Source organism: Drosophila teissieri, chromosome 2R (assembly GCF_016746235.2).
Source record: "Drosophila teissieri strain GT53w chromosome 2R, Prin_Dtei_1.1, whole genome shotgun sequence".
Lineage (NCBI taxonomy): Eukaryota > Metazoa > Arthropoda > Insecta > Diptera > Drosophilidae > Drosophila > Drosophila teissieri.
The window spans coordinates 19,413,380-19,434,594 of record NC_053030.1 but is presented as its reverse complement, the minus strand read 5'-3'; the positions used below and the strand labels follow the sequence as shown (position 1 = coordinate 19,434,594).

Sequence of the window (21,215 nt, the reverse complement as noted above, 5' to 3'; positions counted from 1 at the left end):
GACATTTCGCCCAGCTACAAACAATACAGACGTGCGTGCGGTCGGCACTGGGCTGAAAAGTTAGTCAATTTAGAGCCGAGTACCGAAACACACCCCACCCATCGAGTGACCAAAAACCCTCGAATAAATCCCCATCATATCCCTCATCCCTCATCCCTGATCCCAGATCCATGAATAAAATATCGAATGCAGGTGTACGCTTTTGATAAAACACAATTTTAATAACTTTGACATCAAGTACACATCGAGAAGTTGCATAAACACAGACACACACACTGACTGACAAAACACATACAAATACAAATACAAATACATTTACATATCAGATAGACATATGTGTGGGTACGCATACATGTGCATACCGAAGCGTATTAGGTTTCAACTGCAGCATTGACTTAATGGCCCTTACATACAGACCGACGTGTATATATCTATATATATATATATATATATATCCATGGTTGTTATTCGAGTGGTTGTTGCTCTTGTTGTGGTTGCAGGTTTTTCGGTTGGTTTACTATTTGCTAAAACTGTAAGTCCGTTTATTTACAAGAAAACTTTTCCAAAATTTAACAATAAATATACTATATTTAATATATATATATAGGTGTGTGTGTGTGTGTGTGATGGTGTACCAGCATGAATGCGTGTTTCATGGGTCAAACTTTTTGTTGCGGCTTCCTGGATTTCAAGTGGCACGTGTGTGTGTGTGTATGTGTGTGATAAATATAATAGTAACGAAAGTTCAGCTTTCGGTTTCGGATTTATGCTAATTTTGCCGAACAAAGTTGGGTGTACTGCCTAATTAGCCATTGCGTTAGCGGTTTATCCTTTCTGCTGTTATGCAACATTTCCGATTTGCATTTGGTTTTTAGTGTCGTTATGAGTTAGCTGTGTAAATTCGATAATCATTGTTGATATTGACCGTTATGTAAATGTGCCTTTGCAATTGAAATAATTGAGCATTTTGCAGCTTAGGCTAGAAAACAAACGCGTTTAACTAACACAGAATATGAAAGCGTAAGAAGTTCTTTGGACCCAGCCTATATATACTCGTATATATAACCACCGATCACTATCTTCGATCTGCAATCACTGTTCATCCGATCTACTTAGGGTTTCTAGGGTATCTAAGCGTACTACTTTTGGGTTTCTTTAAGACACAGGGAAGACTTTAGAAATATCTATAAATTACTAATTGCTAATACATACGCATAGCTTAGAGTTAGTGAGTATCAGCTACCATAATTCCACGATTTCATTTCTCGATTGGTTTCTATTCATATTTCATTTATCGCGTTTTTGTCTTTTTGGGGCACGTGTGTGTGGTGAGGAATTTTAGTTAATTAGTTACAGCTAGTTAGGATTGTCACTGCTAAAACATCGTCTCTACTCTCTAGTTTGCCTTTATACAATGCCAATTCCGTGGCATATTGCCTGTCTGCCCGTCTGTATAGACCAGGAGAAAATCCTTCGCCTTCCTTCGACCTTAATTACAAATACTGGTCCTCGTTATCCTTCAGTTGAAATCAAATTTTCGCACTGCGCGCTCGAGCGGCAGCCTTGCGACCGAAGAGAATCCTCTTGAAGGCCCGTCGAAACTCTGGATTGAAGATGGTGTAGATGACCTGGTACAATGGAAATTATTTATAGACAATGAAAATGTTAAAAATAAAGTCATTTTTTGTCATTCGTTTCTTAATAGCAAGCTAAAAAGGTATTTATAAATGTCACACAAAAAAAAGGTATTGGATTTCAAAGCTATTTGCAGTAAAGGGTAGCACTTGAAGGCGAATCCAAGGATACCCGAGCCAGGAGCTAATTTACATACCGGATTCAAGGTCGAGTTGAAGTAGCCCAGCCAGAGGAAGAGCGACGCCACCGCCGTGTGGATCTCGCACTCCTTGCACAGGCTCATGGTGAGCGCCATCACGAAGAATGGCAGCCAGCAGATGACGAAGGCGCCGGTGATGATGGCCAGTGTCTGGGCGGCCTTCCGCTCCCTCTTCGCCTCCAGGAGCTGTCGCCGCTTGGCCAGCTTCTGGTGCGGATTGGCAATGCTGGCCAGCACTCCGCCCAGTCCCACTCCGGCACTCTTGCCCTCCGTTCCCGGCCCCTCCTCACCACTTCCGCTCCCACTGCCGCCAGCTCCCGCTCCCGCTCCTCCTGCTGCTCCAGCTCCTACTCCCGCTCCTGCTGCTGCTGCTGCTCCTGACACTGGCTTCTCCGAGGGCGAGGTCGTGGTCAGGCAGGCAACACCACCCATGGCGATGGACTGGGCCAGCGGCGTAATGGCATTCAGATGCGAGGCTATCAGATGGTGCTGCGTGGCATGGGCCACCTGCTGCGACAGCGTGATGATTTCATTCGCGTTGCTGGTGCGATACTAAGGGGTTAAGCGGGGGTAATACGGGTTAATCTCACACGAACAAAGGGCGCGCCACGAGCACAAATGACTATGAATATAAGACGGACCTGCTTAAGCACTTAAATGGTTCTCAGTTATTAAATCTGTCTGCTTGAAAGTAAATTCAATTCTACCGATTTTTCTTGTAGTTCGGCTGGTACAACTTAAATCTTATTTGCCATGAAAAAATATAACCAGTCTTAAAGTGTAGCCCTACTTGCAGTTCTTAATTATACATTCCAACCCAATGGGCGTACTTACATCATCCGCATCGCTGGACACGGTGGTTAGTTCGGTGCCCGCGTGGCTTTTGTTGTCGTAGTTGCTGGTGCTGAACTCGGTCTCCTCGCGCGTGATGGCCAAACTGGCAAAGTCCACGGCAATGGCCGCCATCGATCTGGCCACCGCGCCCTCCGATCCCGCCACCACATTGGCCGTGTTCGTATTTCGGCCAAAGCAAATACGCATCCGCTTGCGCGGACGTCGCTGCAACTGGCCGCCCGTCCCGTCGCCGTCCACGGGGGTCCGCTCGCCCGATTCCAGACGCTTCCGCTCCGCCCGCCGCTTGCCGCGCTCCTTCTTCAGCTCCCGCACCGCCGAGTCGCACTGCGCGAAAGATCGATAGAAATAAATAAGGTAAGTACTTAGTTTATGGGTACTGTTTGTTTACGAACTCGATGAAAACGTTTCGGGGGAAGCACATTTGGCTTGTGTCTTGTCAACGAAATGAAAACAAATCAAATGCATTATGCGAAATTCTCGACGTTCCTTTGGGTTTAGTTGCTCTAGGTACACTGACAAAAATATACGAATTTCTTTGGGAACAAAATAAAAAACTTAAAATGTAAATATGACTTCTTTTTGTGTAAACTAATATATCAATATATATGATCAGCTTAGGAATGTTACTTAGAAAACAGTAACTGAGCTTAACTATTATTATAATCATTATATTATAAGTACTGCTTTTTGTGTAAGCCAATATTTCAATATAAATGATCAGCTTAGGAATGTTACTTTGGAAATAGTAACTACGCTTAACTATTATTATCTAAATTATATGATAAGTTTCTAATGCCTTATTGCCAGTGTATTTATCTGCCCCTCAAACATCGCCACACATTGGGGTGATCATAAATCTCGGTCGGCATTTGTTTGGCTTTCGCGGCAGCGGCTCGCTTCGAGTGCTCACTTGGGCATGCTAATGAGCAGCTGAGCATCTGAGCACTGAGGACTTCCCCCGACATTCTGTTAATGACACACTCATTATGGAAGGCAGGCAAATACACTTCTCGAACAGCAACCTCAACATCCACTTAGCCAGCCAAAAAAAAAACGAAGAAATAATAGTATAAAAGGGATGTGGCAGAATGGAACTTGTGGCACATGTATGATTATTTGTGCCACTGGGCGTATGAGTAATATTTCCACTCTACTCCATGGGAGGCTGGCTGGCTAAGTGGACACTTGGCATTCATCACTCGCGTTTGGTGAGGCACTTAGCTCTAACTGCGATTGTCTTGTCATTGATTCACTTACGTCAGTCTCGGTTAGTGTGACATTGAATGACTTCTGGGCGCGTCGCTGGATGCGCTTCCTGGCGATAATGTAGATTTTCCAGTACAGAAACAGAATCACCAGCAGCGGCACATAGAAGGTGCAACAGGTGGCAAATATCTAAGGGAAGCAGAAAGGGAACACAAATGTCTATTATAATCAGTTGCAAGGTAAGGCATGTGCATATATCTATGTAAATGAGCTGAGAACGAACCCAATGAATGATTCAATACTTAGACCAGGTATCTTAACTAAACCCCCCACACTGCAGATTGCGGCAATCAGTGTTGCTCACCTGATAGCCCACATCCTGGGACACCATGCAGTGCTGCTCCTCGATGCGCTTCATGTAATCCGGATCCTTCCAGCCAAATTGTGGGGCCAGGGAAACAATCAGCGCCGCAAACCAGACGCAGAAAATCATGAGGAATACGCGTCGCGGCGTCCGCAGATTGTTGTAGTCGATATTGGTCACGGTCCAATATCTGCAACGGAAGGAGGAGGAAGGAAGTTCAAATTGCCATTTGTCGCAACGGGAAAGAGATGACTGAATGGCAGCACTCACCTGTCCGCCGCAATGGCCACCAGGTGCAGTATGGATGCTGTGCAGCAAAGGACATCGCAAGACGTCCAAATGTCGCACAGTTCCGGTCCCAATATCCATCCATTACTTATCTACCGGCACAGCAACGAGGAGAGTCATTGAAGAGTCAGTGGAGGGCGTAGAGAAATCAGGAGAAAGGAGACAGAAAGGAGTGACTTTTAGCAACACATTGTTTGCCTGCGATGATGCAATTGAAACAATTAGTCGCCCGGCAAACGAGGTTGCCCTGGGCCAGTGTCAACTCTTTGGCGCCTAATTTCATTTGCCAGCATTCCTGCTCAAGTTTCCATTAGGGTAATCGAGTTGGTTCTGCAATACCAGTGGGGGTACACAGTAACAAACTCTTGAAATGCCCTAAAAGGTCTAACTATCCAATAAATTGGAAATGTGTGCAAATGTATATGGATTTAAAATGGCTTCTTACTGTTCCTATTTTGCATATCATTTTTACAAGTTCGCCTTGCCTTTGTCTACAATACTCTCTAGATAATGCTTTGCAATTTAATGGCAAATTATTTCTTTCTGTGTAGTACTTACCTCGTAGACGGCGCCAAGCGGCATGACGAGGCAGGCAACAAATAAATCAGCCACTGCCAGAGATGCAACCAAATAATTGGCAACATTCTGCAAGTTTCTCTCGAGTATAATGGCGGCAATTACGAATACATTGCCTGTGGATAGTTGAATATGAGAAAGGAGCGCCATCAGTAAGCAATAAATTGATAAATTGATATATATAATATTAAGTGAAGCGGTAAATGCCGCACTAAGTTTTCCATTCGAGTGCCAATGAATGGGTAAGCAAATGCGAATGCAGTTCATTGGAAACGTTGAGTGGCCGGGAGTCATTAACTTACATATGTGTGTTCGTTTTTTGGGCAGATGGGAAATGGGCGATGGAAAACTTTCCACGGAGACGTGCAAAATCAATCAGTGGCAAAGGCTTCGTGTCAAAGGAGTCTTCATTTTCCGGCCTAATTGCAGGCAATCGTGCATGTGCCCCCCCCGCTGCCTTTCTACCTTGCAACCCCCCACTGCGCCTGTGGGATGCAAATGAGAACTGGATGGCTGCTCCAAGCTCCATCATCGCCATCATCATTGTCGTTGCTTGCTTTGATTAAGCGCATGCAACTTGGCAAATTGTAATTGCCGCACTGCCACCTCATCTCATCCATACCCTTCTTTGCCGTGGCAGCCACAGTGGCGCCCGAACACCAACCAGACCCACCACTTCCAGCCCCTCCCCCTTGCAGCCCCCCTTGGAGCTTCGGAGAACCTGGGAGACTGGAGCTGCTGAGACAGCGAGCTTGTCTGCAGGTTGTCAAAACGTTTTGTCGTCGCTTGGCCCCTGCCAGAAAATGCACTGCAATATTGCTCATACGACGTGTGTTCCCAGCTCTAGATGTGTGTATGTGTGTGTGTGTGCTCGTACAGAGGAAAATGTTTATGAATTCGGTGCTTGGTTAGGTATTGCTTTCTGTCAGAATTCCCCGCAGCCCTCAATCCTCGCTGATATTAAAACCTTATTTAAGTTGAGCTGTCTGTGCAACAAGAGTATGCAAAGAAAATGTCTGGGAATAAATAGGGTAATTATGTCCTTTGAGTAAATGGCTTTGCCATGCCCGACATGATAAATGGACATGCCCGTAATTACTGCCTCAAATTTAGTAATTGTTTTCTAGCTTACTAATTATGATTTTGAATTCTTAGTAAAATCACTTAATTACTAGATTTGTGGCAAACGTGCAATGTGATATCATCACTTGTCGGCCTTATGCGGTTGGAAGTAAATCTTAATTAATTTAGTTTGGGTGTCATTTTAGTATGTTATTTAAAGTTATTAATATGCACCTAACTTCCAGTAGCTTAACTATGTTATTAAACCTTATATAGTTTTTTAAAGTTAGTCCCTTTTCCCACTTCCTTTTTGCATATAGGAAATATTCGAATACTAGCAAACTGCCAGAATCAACTGAGCATTTTTCTCGCTGTATAATCACACCTCTTTCACATCGTGTGCCAGAAAGTGTGTGTTCGTCGTAATTTGCATTTGACGCCTTGGCGCCATTTTAATAGCTTTTCACGTGCCGCGGCAAACACTTTTTGGAAACTTTTCCTCGTTTTTCCTTCCCATTTTCCTTTTTTTGCCGGCATCTTTGCGGCGCTTAACTCAAAGAACTCCTCGTACATCATCTAGCCAACCAAAACAATCAGCCACCATCCTTGAGCACCCGACGCCCATCTTTCGAGAAATTCCAAAAGGCCCATTGCTTAGAGCAAGCGGCTGCAAATCATCTCTGCAAGCCCAAAAATCAATAAAAATCTTCCAAGAGGGCGCAATAAAAATCTTCTGCATCATAAATTTTACTTCATTTACAGCTCAGTTACTTTTTTTTTGTCGGCGATATGGAAACTTTTCACAGCCATATCCCCATGGCATAAATTTGAGGATAATTTAATGTGCATACCCACTCCCCCACTTCGCTTTGGTAATTTAAATTTGGATCCAAATTTGGTTTTGATTAAGTACTTGTACTTGCCTATGATGGTGACGAGTATCATGAGTCCCAGCACCACGGCCATGGCGATCATTTTGACCAGTAGCCAAAACTCGACCGCCGCCCGCTTTTGCTCGTCATCGACCAGGTCGAAAATGTTGCTGTTACTATTACCATTACCGTTTGCCACTTCGCTGCGATTCCACGCGATTTGGCTGAGATTGGCGGTGGTCGTGTCCACCAGCTGGGTGAGATTGCCATTCAGCTCGATGAAGAGGCTCTCGTTGAGCAAAATGGCTGGCAGTTCTATTTCCAAAATGCTCGCTGGCACATCGTCATTGCTGGCAGCCATCATTGCTGTTGTCACAGTTTTCAGCATCTCGCGTGTATATGTATATATATATCCGGCTATATACTTATGTTTGTATATATATGTACGTGTATGAATCTGGGTTGGGGGCGTGTCAATGTGTGTGACTACAGCGGGATGGCTTGCTGATTCTGCTGCTGCTGCTGCTGCTTTTGATGTTGCTGCCGTCGCAGCTGTTGCTGTTGACTCTGTTGCTGCTGATGTTGTTGTTGCTGCTGCTGTTCCTGTTGTTGCTGTTGCTGCTGTTGCTGCTGCTGCTGTTGCTGCTGCTGTTGCTGGCGTGCTTGTCGTTCGTGTTGCTGCCGTTGTTGCGGGTGATAAAGCGCCTTAATCGTGCTTGCCAAGCACTTAACACGTAAACTGCAAAACATAGGGCGGTGCGAGAGTCAATGGAGAGTCAGAGATGAATGGCAAACAATGGTGGAAAAGTCTATGGAAAACAAGAAATAAAAGCCTTAGACGAAATCATAATGTGTGCCCGCCCTAAAATAACACAATTCCCCAACCATATTTCCCATTTTCCCCGTAAAGCTGGGCTGCTGGCGTTCGTATTAAGACCACACCGTGATAAATGATGGTCGTCTGGACGCGCTCAGCTTACCTCGATGCCACCAATTAATTAATCATTTCAATCGGGCCCAACTCTTTCACGCCGTTTTTACAAGCTGCCAACCCACTGTGAGCCAGTCCCTTGACCCCCAGAATCGTTATCTCGATTGCAGCTGGAAAATCCCCCACACTTTCCAAAACCGTGCTTGAATGGTTGCTTATCAAATATATTCCTAAAAAGATTCAACACTTGAATTACAAATTTAATGGCACATATATGCTATCATACACTTGCTCATATTGATTTTTTACGGCTTTAATCTATAACCTACATATTGTTATCTCCCAAAAATGTATTTCAATCTCGGTACTCAAGGTTACATCATTATTTTCGATATCTGATCAATGATTTCTGATTAATATTGTTTTTTGCGGTGTGCTATTAATATTTCCCTATTGCTGACGCTGTTTGTGCTATCAGCTTGTTTTTCAGCTCAGTTTCATTTAGAATGTGGCCGCTAACACTTGGATTTGCGATGCAGTTGCTGCTGCTGATTTCGCTGCTGCTGCTGCTTCCACTGCCCGGATTTGCCAGGGAACTAAGGCAGCCCTATAGATACGACAGATACGACGGTAATCCTGGCCTGAACCAACCGCGGAATTTGGAGCGGAACTGATATGCATAACTATAAGAACAGGTTCCACAAAGAACGAACAATAAACTAGCGAAACACGAAGGCATCTGCTTTCTGCATTCCTGCTTAATTCACTTACGGATAGTCGTAGTCGTAGCCGGGCTTTGGATGCCACTTGGCCTTTGTGGCGCCCAACACACACACACACACACACATCTGCCCTGACCTTTGTCTGTGTCAAGGTGTGTCCCCAGGTGAAGGCAGTTAACCAGTCTGAGGCGAACACTCGGGTCAACCAACACCTGAACAGCTGAACAGCTGCGAAGGCAGCTTGATGGATTGCAGTCTCGGTCGGAAGTCTCAATCTCCGTTTGCAGTCGAATTCGCGGGGAACACTTCGCGCGACCCTCGCTGAATATATAGTGGCTGCCTTTCGGTTTCGCCTTTGCCCGTAGACTAAAACGTTAATGGGAAGTGGGAAGGGGGAAGGGGCACCGGAAACGGAAGGAGGGCTGTGCGATGCGCTCGAGCAGCTCATGTGTGAGAAATATTTTCATAGTCAAGGTAATCGTCATCCTTTTGCGGAGGATTTCTTGGCACGCCAGCTTAAGCTGCTAATAATAAAAGCACTATAAATGTCTGTGCGGTTTGGAGTTCAAGGCTCACACCCATAAAGCAAAATATATAGTTTATTTAGTGCAGCCTTAAAGTATTCTGAATCTGATGTATTTGAAACATCTGGTTCAGTTATCGCTATATGGATGTGCATTGTGTATGAAAAACCAATTAATCGAAAACATAAATTGTTTCCTCTGGGCATTTGGCTGGGTATCTTGAGGTCGCCACCCTGGGCCACATCTTTCTGCATTTTAATTATGAAAGCGAGACTCACATTCAGCCATTCATTTTTCTATTCTTTTTTTTTTTGTTTTTTGTGTTATGTAACAAGGTCGTGTACATGAATTACATTCGCCATACACAGTGGGCGTGGAGTGAAAAAAAAGATGTGCTAACGTTTGCAACAAAATTCCCTCCAGGGAATAGTCGAAAAAAAATCAAGGAGAAAAAGGAAAATCGCGTCGGGCTGCGGTGGCTTTTCCTCCTACCCCCCAACCACTCCCCTTTCCATTCAACGAATCTGATTCGGAATATGCCTCGAAGGCTTAACTCTTTTCCCGCAACCCACACACACACCACACACACAACCCACACACACACCCTTGAATTAATTCATACTCTAATAAATATACAAAAAGTTCTGCTGAATGTCTGCTGCTGGCAGTGCGCTTTCCTTCTTTTTCCACTTGTGTCAGCGTAATCTTTTAGCTGCCTTTTGGTCATGATCACCAGAATGACTCGTACAATATATCAATTAGTAGGAAAGGAGGGGTGAAGGGATGGTGCACACATATGTCTGTGTATGAATGGGGTCATAACTCAGTTAGCGACTGAGTGGAAACAATGGATTGGCTACCACACAAAGACAGCGAGTTCATGGCCGCCCGGCAAGTTTATGAAGATGATTGGACGACAGCAATTTGCACTCAAGTTACCAACTTGCCGGCGGAAAGTTTGCTCTAATGCAGTTGCCTAATTGCACTACCACCACCATCACCACAACTTGATTAAGTTCGGCAGCAATAAACCAGGCCCCCGCACATCCCCCCACTCGCCCCAATGAGTGAAAAGTGCAATTCAGGGGGGAAAAGCACCTGGACAGAAGCTGAAAATAAATAAAAGGAGAAGTCCTAGACATTCAAGCGTAACGGAAAGCACAAACAAACGAAAATGCACAAAATTCCCCCCAGCGATTTTCGTTGAACAAAGTGCACTCGTCGCTGTTGTTGGTAGTTTCGCTGCTGCTGCCGCTGCTTCTGCTGCTGCTGGCCTTGTGGAATGAAATTCGTATTCATTATACTCACACATAAGCATAATTATGTCCTTTCATTTTCATTTCGCCCGCTTCATTAGCGACGCGCTGCCGCAGGTAGATTCGTCAACATAAATATTTATGCCGGGATGTGACAACGATGACGACAGCAGCACTGGCGACCACCAAGGATATGAAGATGACGCTGCTCCAGCTGATAACGATGATTATGATGTTCCCCAGCTCCTGAGGACCTCACACACACACACGCACACAAACAAGCACACGCACACAGGGACGCAGCTTCCGTTCGGCGTTGTGTGTGTGCGCGCCTATGGTTGATTTGTATTTATCTTTTTTATTTTACATTTAGTACTCAGTCTCGGTTTTTTTCGCTCGTCCGCTAATTATGCGGGCCTTGGTTATTCAATTAGGCGGAATAAAAAGGTTAGTAATAACTCGCGTTTGTAAGGACTTCACTTAACATTTAAACAGCATTTAATACCCGTTTTCATAGCATTCAGTGTTCAGAGTTTGTTTTTGATTACGGCTTTTCAGTCTTCGGCGTTGGGGGTGTTTCGAATTATTGAATTATAGAATTATTTGAATAATTTTCAGATTTTATGCTCGGCGCTTTTGCTTAAACGTTTCGGCAGACGCGTCGCGTCTTCAGCGTAACTATTGACAAACTGCTTCAATGTGGCCGTTCTGAAGTAGATGGAATCGCCGAAAACCAGCTGATTTTCCTGTAGACTTTTGGCCCCCAGCCGACGCAGGCGCCTGAGTTTGTGCTCTTATACGCCAATTCTGGCAAGTCTCCACTTAAGAGAAAGCGTTTTTCGAACTCGAAAATCCGTTTTTCACTCAGCGCTCTTTGCTGCCTGTTGAGTTTCGAGGCAATTATTTTTTTTTTTTGGGAAATTAGAGCCGAGGAAAATGGGAAAACCCTCGGTACACGATTTTCTGCACCAGTGCGTTGCCCGCTAATGGATGCAAACAAAACGCAATGGCGAACAATGCAGGCTTCGCAGGACCTCAGGTCCTTGCCGTGGTTCGCAGCAGCGATTTTAATATATCTAATGCACGTTCCAGGGCGGCTAATGCGCATTAGGCCTTTGTCCTGGTTATTGGCAGTTTCGATAGGTTCGCCCTGGTGGGCCGACGTCAATTTGATGGCCATTTCTATGCAGCGACCGTAATGCGCCACATTCCGGAGTTCTTGAGTTGGCCAAACTGCTTAGGCGTTTGCCTTTTGACTTCCGCTCTTTCGCCTTTTGTTGGCTGTGGCTGTTGGCCGTGGAGCAGCAGGAATCCAGCCAGGACTCCAGCCAGGACTCGGACTTTGGCCAGAATCGGGAGTACCATAACAGCAGTCCGGGCAGCATCGTAAATTAGCAGCGGTTTATTGCCAGTACGTGACATTTTGGCCCCGTTTCCGGCGTCTGTATTTTCCTTGCCAATAATTACGGCCTTCATTTATTTGCCTGCTCGGCTGTTCCCCGCTTTCCCAGCTTCTTCCTGGCTTTTGTGGCTTGCGGCTTCGAGGCATCGAGGCATCGAGGCATCGAGTCTTGCCTACCGTATTTGTTCAACAATAAAACATTGATTGTTGCAATTGCTTGGCCATTGCGCATACGACGCGTGGGCCCTGATTGAAGCTGCCACATCTTGTGGATAGTGGCATTAGAACCACAGGCATTGCAATTCATTTCCATGACCGCAACTATCTTAATGTGCGCTTAAAACTAACTATTTTGCTGCTTTGGCGATGCCCCCGAGTTGCGCACATTTAATATTTTTAAGCATCATACTAATGAGCCAGAAACTTTAACCATACACGCGACGTCCTTCGGAGCAGCCAGCACGTAAAACTCCCATTATGTGAATCCCCTTTCCAGGATCGAACTTTTGAGTGGGGTGCTGGGGAGCGTTAAGCATTTTCCAGTGCGTGACATGCGGCCCCTTCGAGTGGTATCACTACACGCAGCGAAAAACTATGGCATTCTGGATTACCAACTAAGTTTGGAATGCCTTCGTTGTGATATAACACTATAATATCATGAAAACTCTTCATATTATAAAGCTAGTATTCGGGAAACTTCTAACCATGTCTATATGAGGAAACTTCTTACAGTGTAAGATAACAGCGGGTTATTGCAAGGACGCAATGCAACTGCAAAGGCGAAGGTTGTTGACTTTCCTCAATGCGTGTGTCATTGTTTCAAATGGCAAAAAGTTAAGCGAAAATCTCAAATAATTTGCCATTATAAATGGCAAGCAGATAAGCTGCAGCAGCAGCAAGTTTCGAGTGAACATTGGGGGAAAACCGAAGAGCAACTAAGTTTCTGACAGCATCATCACTTCATCGAGGTAGCCACTTTTATGGGCGAGTGCAATAAACGTGCTTCGTCACCATGCTTAACATAATAATTATAATAAAAACAATTTTTTTCGCATTTTACGAGACGCATAAAATTGTAGCATATTCTCCGCCAAAAACCACAAAAAAAAACGAAAGAAAGCATAGAATGGAATTTACTGATGAATTGCGGTTTAGTTTTATGAGATGCTGCGACAGGATACAAGATATGTGTACGCATAGCACATATGTATGTACATACAATACACACATACAAGGGATCGCTGTGTGCGTAAGTCCTTGAGCTGTCAATATGAGACGGTTTTTATGAGCAGACAGGAAGAAAGCCGCGGTGCTATGTCAACATTTTATGCGCCTTTAATGCGTTGTTTTGTTAATAAAATCGACAAGAGTCGAGAGACGTTCGCTTCGTTACGATGGGCGTCGCTCCACCCCGGTGTTTTATATAATTTTAATGTGCGCACTTTGACACTTTTAATGAATCCCAAACATTAATTTTTTTTAATGAGCGCGCTCATTTAAAGCCCGGCTCCCAAAGCATCCCGTTGACAAATGCCCGGCAGGCCATTATTAAACGAAGTCTACTGCAGTGACAGTGCGAATGGCACTAGGATCAGGATCAGGAGTGGGACTGGGACTCGGAATGGGAATGGGACTGTGACTGGGAATGGGAATAAGAATGACAATGGCCCGGCAATTTCCTCCGCCAGCTTAATGAAGTTTGAACCGAAAGCCATTGGTCCACTGGCATTCGCCGGCCGGGCAGCAGGACAAACATACACACATGACTGACACTGTCCGGCTTAATGAGCCGCACTAAATTCACACGAAACTTTCCGGCCAGAAAAGGGATCTGTCTCTTTTGGATTTTTCCCGGGCAACGAAAGCGTGTGGCAACTATTTATCGCCGCTGCCGGACAAATGTTCTACACTCGGTCGACTGGCAGGAATTTATTGACACACTCAATCGAACGCTTTGATCGTAATCCCTTATCCAACAGAGGAAACCCCCCCACACCACCCGTCTCCCTGGCAAAAGCCCCGTCGGAAAAGTTAAGTCAAGTTTTCCTCCATTTGTTTGTTTGTTTGTTGTTCTTCGTTTCTGGGCTTCTGGGCTTTGTTGCCCAAAGTTGCGGTCAGACTTTTTGGGGGTCAAGTGAAAATGTTATTTACTTCCATTTAGATTGTTTATGTTGCCAGTGAATCTAAAAACTTATAGCTATCTATACTAGGAAATGATTAATCATTGTATTGATCGTCGTAGGCAGCTGTATCATTGATCTCGTACCAGGAATCCGGCTCGATGGAAAGTGAACTTTCTGGCGGAGCTGAAGGTCCGGGAAAGTCTGGCGAAAGGAAAATGCTGGAATACACATTTTCCTCATCGGGTGCAGTGGGTGTTATCACCAGGCTGCACAGGGATCCCTCCTCCTCCTCGAGCTGAGCGAATTTTAGATTTAATTCCTCCATTTCTCGATCACTGGAATACACATTTTCCTCATCGGGTGCAGTGGGGATTATCTCCAGGCTGCAGAGGGATCCCACCTCCTCGAGTTGAGCAAGTTTTAAGGCGGCTTTGCGATTTGATTCCTCCATTTCTAGATCACTTTCCAGTTGTCTCTGCTTCTCCTCCTCCTCCTCCTTCATTGCTAGAAACTCCTCCTTATGCCTTTGAGCTGCTCTTTTGGCCATCTCTGGATCGAATTTGCAATCTCTGCCCATTTCCGCCTCGGGGAATTGGCCCTCCAGATTCAAACGCAAGCCACATATAACATAAATCATAGCCAGCAGAGACAGTCCAATGTAAACTGTGAGAATACATGTAGGGAGTATTTCAGTTTCGGATTATATTTTTTGGCATTGAACTCACCATCGATTACCAAGTTGGACACGTGGTAATAGTCATGTTTGGCTAGCCAAAAGTCGTCTTCATTGTAATATAGGAAATGTACGCGGAATATTAAGAGGGCACCTGTTTCGCACATCCAGTAGAAGACCGAGATACTCTCCCTCTTCACTATCCTCGTCATGACGATCACATTGAACACTATGTTGAATCCGTACAACAAAACCCACTTGATTGGATAATCTGTGTAGTTGTCAGAGTTATTACAAGTTCCTTCTTGGGCACAATGAACTTACTGTGGAGGCATCTGAAGAGCTCCACCGACCAAAATTGGAAGAGGAAAAAGGAGTACACGATGTTCATGCAGCCAAGGGCCAAGCCCCAATCCGCCCGATTTATAAGGCACTGGCACAACATAAATTTCACATAAGCTGCGTCCATTCTATACAAATGCCACCAATTGACTGGCAGTCGGGTGAAGCAGCTTAGGAAAACAACCTAAAAGTTTTCTGGAATTCGCTTATCGCGCACTGGAAAATGCTTAATTGCGTCTGAATTCCCAATGGCTTATAGCATGTGCTACAGAAAGAGGGAAAGTAATATGTTTATGAAATTAAATAATGTAGTACAAATTGGAATAGCAATGTGCTCTTTAATTTTTAAAGTATTTTATAAAATTGTATTTCATTTATTTGGATTTATATTTATTGGATTGGGAGTTATTAAGTATCTAATATTACTAGCGATTTTCCTTGTCCTTTTAGTAGCTTCTACTTGTTAGTTTAAGTGTATCAAAGGGACCCTAGTTGCCACAAACTCCAGCCATATAAGTTTCGCTTTCAACGTTCCTGTCCGCAGTGAAATCAAAAATTAAAACTGCAAATTTCAGCGAGAGCAAGAAAAGTTCATTTGCGCTCTTTGTGCTTACTTAATCCATAAACTGGTGCGTATGTGTGTGTGTGTGTGGTGGTACGTGACGTGAGGGAGAGGGGTGCAATGATATATGGGTGGAAATGGGGGGGGATTTCCCCTTTGGGGCACTTGCAGCCAACGTGACAACATAAAACGCAGCAGCTTCGCCTTTTTATGCGCCAGCCAAGGGGACAACAACAAAACTTGTTGTGAAATATTAGAGAGTACGATATGAAAATGCAAACCGCAGTAACCAACAAGAGTCCTATATAGATGTTTCTGTTTATGTTAGTGCGGTGCAGCTGCATGTGTGCGTGTGTGTGTGTGTGTGTGTGTGTGCATGTGCGTGTGTAGTGGAAAGTTGAGTTGAGTTGAGTTCAGTTGAGTTCAGTTTAGTTAACTGCAGCTGCAGCATCAACGTACGTACTTGATTGCTCTGCTGCTGTTGCTGCTGGCTGGTTGCAGTTTTTGGCCCAAACCAATGAACCACATAATGTGGCATACCCACACCCGCACACAAAACCCACACACACACTATGCACTCACACACACACTGACACCGACACTCACACGCACATGGACTTCAAGTAAGCGTGTAAATTATTTGAATTATTTATGAGCGGCAGCAGCAGCCGAAATATGCAAAAAGCTTAAAGCCGTCGGTCCTCTGACATGGCAGCTGTAAACTATACACTTACTCAGCGCCGAAATCAAAATCGCTTCAAGCGTTGCAATGCACAGAGAGAAATTGTTATTAGTTCCGGATTTAATCAAATAGATATAAGAACCAAACTCAGGAAATGTCATATTTATTCATACTTATTATTCATACTTATTTAGTTTGTAGCATTGCTTCGAAACTTAAGTTGCATGTTAGGGCTAGGACGTTTTTGTTTAATAATATGATAATTAATTGCATTTATTTTTTTTCTGAATGCTTAATTCCAGCCACATATTTCTCTGTGTGCTGAGTGAAAAACAAAAAGGCCCAAAATGCGAGCAGAGATTGGAGGCTCGTGGAGTGGTTTTCCACTCCCAGGGGGCTGCTTAAACGGCCGACGAGCTGCGAGGGGCCGGCGATTTGATAAATGTGACGCAATTGAAGTTTGTCGGCCAAAGTTGTTCGGTCAGCTAACTGTAAATGTTAATTCCCGGGTGAGAAATTTATTAATAGTCCCGACCCAGGCGAGAGCTAAAAACAAAACAAAAGTAATCTGCCAAATGGGGGGCAAAAGGCAAAAACGCCACCGATTTTCGGAGCCATCGCTGCAAAGTGAATGCAAAAAAAAATGTGTGTAAGTTGCTGATCAAGTTTCAAGTTGAGCTGCAAGGGTGTTGCTAAATGAATTTTGTCAGTCGAGAAATGATTACACAACTCCCCGGGGGCCGCCGAGCGGAGTTTTGCTCGATTTCGAAGGGGAGCGACATACTGTTTAACTTACACTCATATCACGCATACGACCCGTGCGACTTATGGCCGCAATAAGTAGAAGTATATTCCACTTAGTGGGTGGGCTGAGTGGTTTGCTTGGCTTGGGTTGGGTGACTTTCCTTTTCGGTTTGGTTACGTATCGCAATATGGCTGCCAATTGCACGCACTTTTGTCGTTCAATTTGAGTCGGAAAACTCTTGTTTTTCCCCCACGTTGGTGGGTTTATTTTTTCTACGGGTTTTTTCGGCTTTTGCTAAGTAGCTCAGCGGTTTCGCTCGTTGGGGTGTGGCATGCCCCCCCACCCCCACTTCACAGCCACGTGTGTGTGTGCGTGCGGCTATGTAATAATTTGGTCTATTTGTTGCCTGCCATTCGGTTTATTGAATTTGGCATTTGCATGTTAGACGAGTCGTGTCGCGCATGTGAGCTTCCTGAAATGCCAAGCCACCTTCGCAGCATCAGAGGCTTTTCTCTTGGTTTTCCCGCTGAAAGCCATTCAATTATCTGGCAGTAAGTATTGCAAATGAAGTTGTTTATTGTGCCTGATGTAATGCCAATTGAATTTCTAGCTATGACTGAGGGAATGGCAGGTGGCAAAGGCAATTAAAAAATATTATACGCTTACACGGTATGATGGATGCTTTTTCGGTGGGCATGACCTTGAGAATTGTCATTGGATGCGGTCTATCTGCGTTTCAACTTGATTTATGCGACTTGAGTTGGGGCAGCAGGGCAACAAACAAAAGCGACCGCCAAACAAAACGGGGAGCCGAGCAAAGTGCAAAAGCGAATTAATTATGCACATTAACTTTTGCCGCCTAATGCGCTGCCAACAACAACAAAACTGAGGTGAGAGCGACTGATTCGAATTCAGGGACGAAATAAGGATGCGGATGCGGATGCGGACTTCGGATGGCAACTAACCCAAGTCCAGGCCTTGTTGAGTGCGCGAATGACTTTGAAAAATGGCAGTCGGCGAAAGCTGCTTAATTAGTGCGTAATTTGTAAGTTGAAGAAAAGAGGAAAAACTCGGCTGAGTGGAAAGCCCAAGAAAGCCGAGGCAACACAAAAAAAAAGGGCCAAACAATGAGAGAGGTAAATATTAATTACTCCACTGGCCGCAGTAAAATGAAATGACTCCTCCAGTGGGCCATCTATCAATGTGGCTATCAATCAGAGGAAACCTTTAAAATAAAAAAAAAACGTAATACACAACATCCCCCGATTAAATCCGCCTTTAGCGCATGTTGATTCTGTATAAACCTTGTTTATTTTCCATTTGCACCCTTTCGAGCCTGCTGCTGCACATTGTTAACGTTATTTTCGTCCTGTTTTTATGTTCTTTTTTTTTTGTTTTATATCTCTCGGTGGATTGTTTGTTTAGGCTGCGGTCTTGCGGCCACTTTGCTGACTGACCGATTGCCTGGGGGGGTCCTGGTTTTACGGCCAGGTGTCAATTAGCCGCTCCAATTTGTGATTAATTTGGCCAGATGTCGTCTCTTACGCCTGCAAAAATCGGATTTCTGCGGTTTTCATATGTGAATTGTCCGTAAATTACGCCGAGTTGGCCCAGAGACGGACGACCTTCCTGCATTTTCGCTGGACCTGCACATTTCTGGCCCAAATGCCCCGAATTGTATGCTGTGGGGCCTCTCCCCCCACCCCCCCGCGGGTCCACAAAAAGTTGAATTATGCGCAGAAAAACGCCTGTCGGTTTTCCACCTCTTACATCCTTTTTCCACTCGGCGGTTACCATTTTCCAGCGCACTTTAAGGTCGTTCAGTTAAATGCAGCGAAATTATTCTTTCACTGCGGTCGTCCATTGAAATGTTAATTAATGCCCTGGCAGGAACGCAACGGCAGCAACATCAACAATAGCATCAGAAGGAACCTTGGCCAGGAATCGAGTTCTATAATGGCCATGTCGCTGGTCACTTTTAGCCAACCGGCCAGCCATCGTCGAACTCTGCGGCTCTTGCGGATGATGAGGCAGCTCCTGGTCGGATGCACTTTACGCACCAGTTGCATAAGTCCTTCATTTTCAGCGGAGCGGCGTGGCCACTGTTTCCGCCATTCCCGCTCCAATCCAATCCTCCAGCTTTATCTACATCTTCATCAGCACCGAGTAACGCTGAACAGGGTTAAAACATTGTCTGCTCAAGGGGCTGTGTCGAACAATTTTCTGCCTTTCAATGCCCTTTCAGCGGGAATTGTAGTTTTTTACTGAAGTTATATATGTTCCTATCAAATCGAAATCGGGACACAAATGCAAACATCATTAATGTATGAAAACTTATCAATAAAGTGTACTAAATCAATAAGCATTTCTAGAAATACAAGAAGTGCTTACAACATAATAATACCTTTACTTCTAATACATAAGTTTCTATGTTACTTTCACCATTAGTCTTCCAGCTAATTTCCCTCTACATACTCAATTTTCTTCGTTGTTTTTGATCAAAAAGTTGTCTTATTCTATGTACATCGATTGTTTTGTGTTGCATATAATTACTGCAAGGGTATACAAGCTTCGGCTTGCCAAGGCTGCCTTCCTTTCTTGTTTATTTTTTTTTTTCTTGGCATCGCTGGACTTTAACAAGCGGCTCGTTAACGGCAACCGCGCAATTACACTCGAAACGCTTTAAATTTTAAGTGCCGCCGAGTATGTTCTCTGCGTTTGGGTTTTTGGCCGCGTGTCGCACCTGCAACTGCCCCTGCACCTGCAACCTGGCTGTTCCACTTCCAGTGGCAGTGGCATTGGCATTGGCTGCTACCTGTTGGCGACGTCCTGCCAGGCAGTTTGCCACGCAGCCAGCCAGTTTTCAGCGAGCCACTCACTCGACGCGCTCGGCCATTGTGGGGCTAATTGCGCACAGAGTGCGGTGCTTGGCGCTTCGAGCTCACTCGAGTTTTCCACCGCCTTTACCCTTGCCATGTTTTCCCACGCTTTTCCACGTTTTCCACGTTTTCCCACCACGTGAGAGTGTGTGCGTGAGCGGCGGAAAGCGGGGCCGTGCCCGCTGGCTCTAAATTAATCAAAAAATTGTTCTGCCATATTACTTTGGCAGCCGACATTTTGACTTGGGCCAACACTCCAGCGAAAGCCGTCCGAAAAATCCTGCAATTAATGTGTTGAGAATTTCGCAGAGCACTTCCTTGAAAAAATACCATTTATCTGGGTACATACATTTTGGGTTAAAAATGGGATTAAAATGATTATTAAATTGTTACTATTCGTTTAAGGTAAATGTTTAACATATGATTACTTATAGTTTGAGTTTGATAATCCCAATATGTAATTGGTAGGAAAATCACAGGTTTTCTTTCTGTGTGTTGATATCCTTAGCTTGTTTCCGGCGTTTCCGTTTCGATTTTTGCCCATTTAATTTCGAGCATAGTCCTCATGGACGCCGAATGCTGGGAAGCGGCATTTCCTGCTGCTCTTAATAAATTTTCTCGGCTATGTTTTCTTTGCTCCACTTCCACTTCCGCTTGCCTTGGCTTGGCTTTCGCATATTTTTCTTCGACTGGTCTGCGTTATTTTAATTCTTCGAACTCGGACGCTTATTTGTCTTTATTATGGTTTTTTCTTTATATATATTAATATATATTATATATATTTTACTGGTATTTTTTTAGCCTGCGGCAAAAGAGCATTATTGCAAGTGGTGTCCAGTAGCACTCGGCGAATGGAAGAAGGCCAGTTCAAGGACTTTGATGGACGTTCGCCCATTTATTGCTCATATTTCATATTTGCCACATTTTCGCTTTTGCAAATGAAAATGAAATTTTTAATAAAAACGATTCGCGTTGTTTTCATTGCTGTGAAAGCTGCTGCAGTAGCATCACCAGCAGTAGCAGGAAACTGAACCAGAAGCTGAAACAGCTTCTGCTGTTGATGTGTAATATTTAACGAGGGGATATATTCTTGGCAGTTTCATTTTGCCCGAAAGTCCCTTCAGCACCAGCAGCAGCACCAGCAGCAGCATCACCATCAGAAGAAGCAGCAGTGCACAAAAAATTGCCAGTTGATTGAACCGGGGAGTCAGGACGAAAATCCAGTCACAGGGGAGATACAAAGGAAGGGTTAGGAAGCTGAGGGGATTTCACAGGATAGATGAAGTGCCAGCTAAGCAGGTGTCTGGCCATCCACTA

At 44.6% G+C, this 21,215-nt stretch overlaps 3 protein-coding genes across 3 annotated transcripts; 1 reads left to right on the top strand and 2 right to left on the bottom strand.

The window, feature by feature from the left end:
- Positions 1–640: 640 nt before the first annotated feature.
- LOC122613299 (5-hydroxytryptamine receptor 2B) lies at positions 641–7,658 on the bottom strand. The gene is made up of 8 exons (XM_043787410.1): positions 7,109–7,658; positions 5,106–5,239; positions 4,530–4,639; positions 4,260–4,449; positions 3,947–4,084; positions 2,669–3,013; positions 1,832–2,386; positions 641–1,628 (listed from the first exon to the last, which is right to left on the bottom strand). The coding sequence occupies exons 1-8, from the start codon at positions 7,443–7,445 to the stop codon at positions 1,530–1,532; spliced, it is 1,908 nt and encodes a 635-aa protein (XP_043643345.1). The 5' UTR covers positions 7,446–7,658; the 3' UTR covers positions 641–1,529.
- An 826-nt stretch (positions 7,659–8,484) lies between these two features.
- Positions 8,485–8,722, top strand: LOC122614551. Its single transcript, XM_043789114.1, has one exon. It carries the CDS (start codon positions 8,495–8,497, stop codon positions 8,660–8,662), a length of 168 nt encoding a protein of 55 aa, XP_043645049.1. The 5' UTR covers positions 8,485–8,494; the 3' UTR covers positions 8,663–8,722.
- A 5,387-nt stretch (positions 8,723–14,109) lies between these two features.
- LOC122614509 lies at positions 14,110–15,157 on the bottom strand. The gene is made up of 4 exons (XM_043789074.1): positions 15,013–15,157; positions 14,741–14,959; positions 14,416–14,678; positions 14,110–14,298 (listed from the first exon to the last, which is right to left on the bottom strand). The coding sequence occupies exons 1-4, from the start codon at positions 15,155–15,157 to the stop codon at positions 14,110–14,112; spliced, it is 816 nt and encodes a 271-aa protein (XP_043645009.1).
- Positions 15,158–21,215: the final 6,058 nt, after the last annotated feature.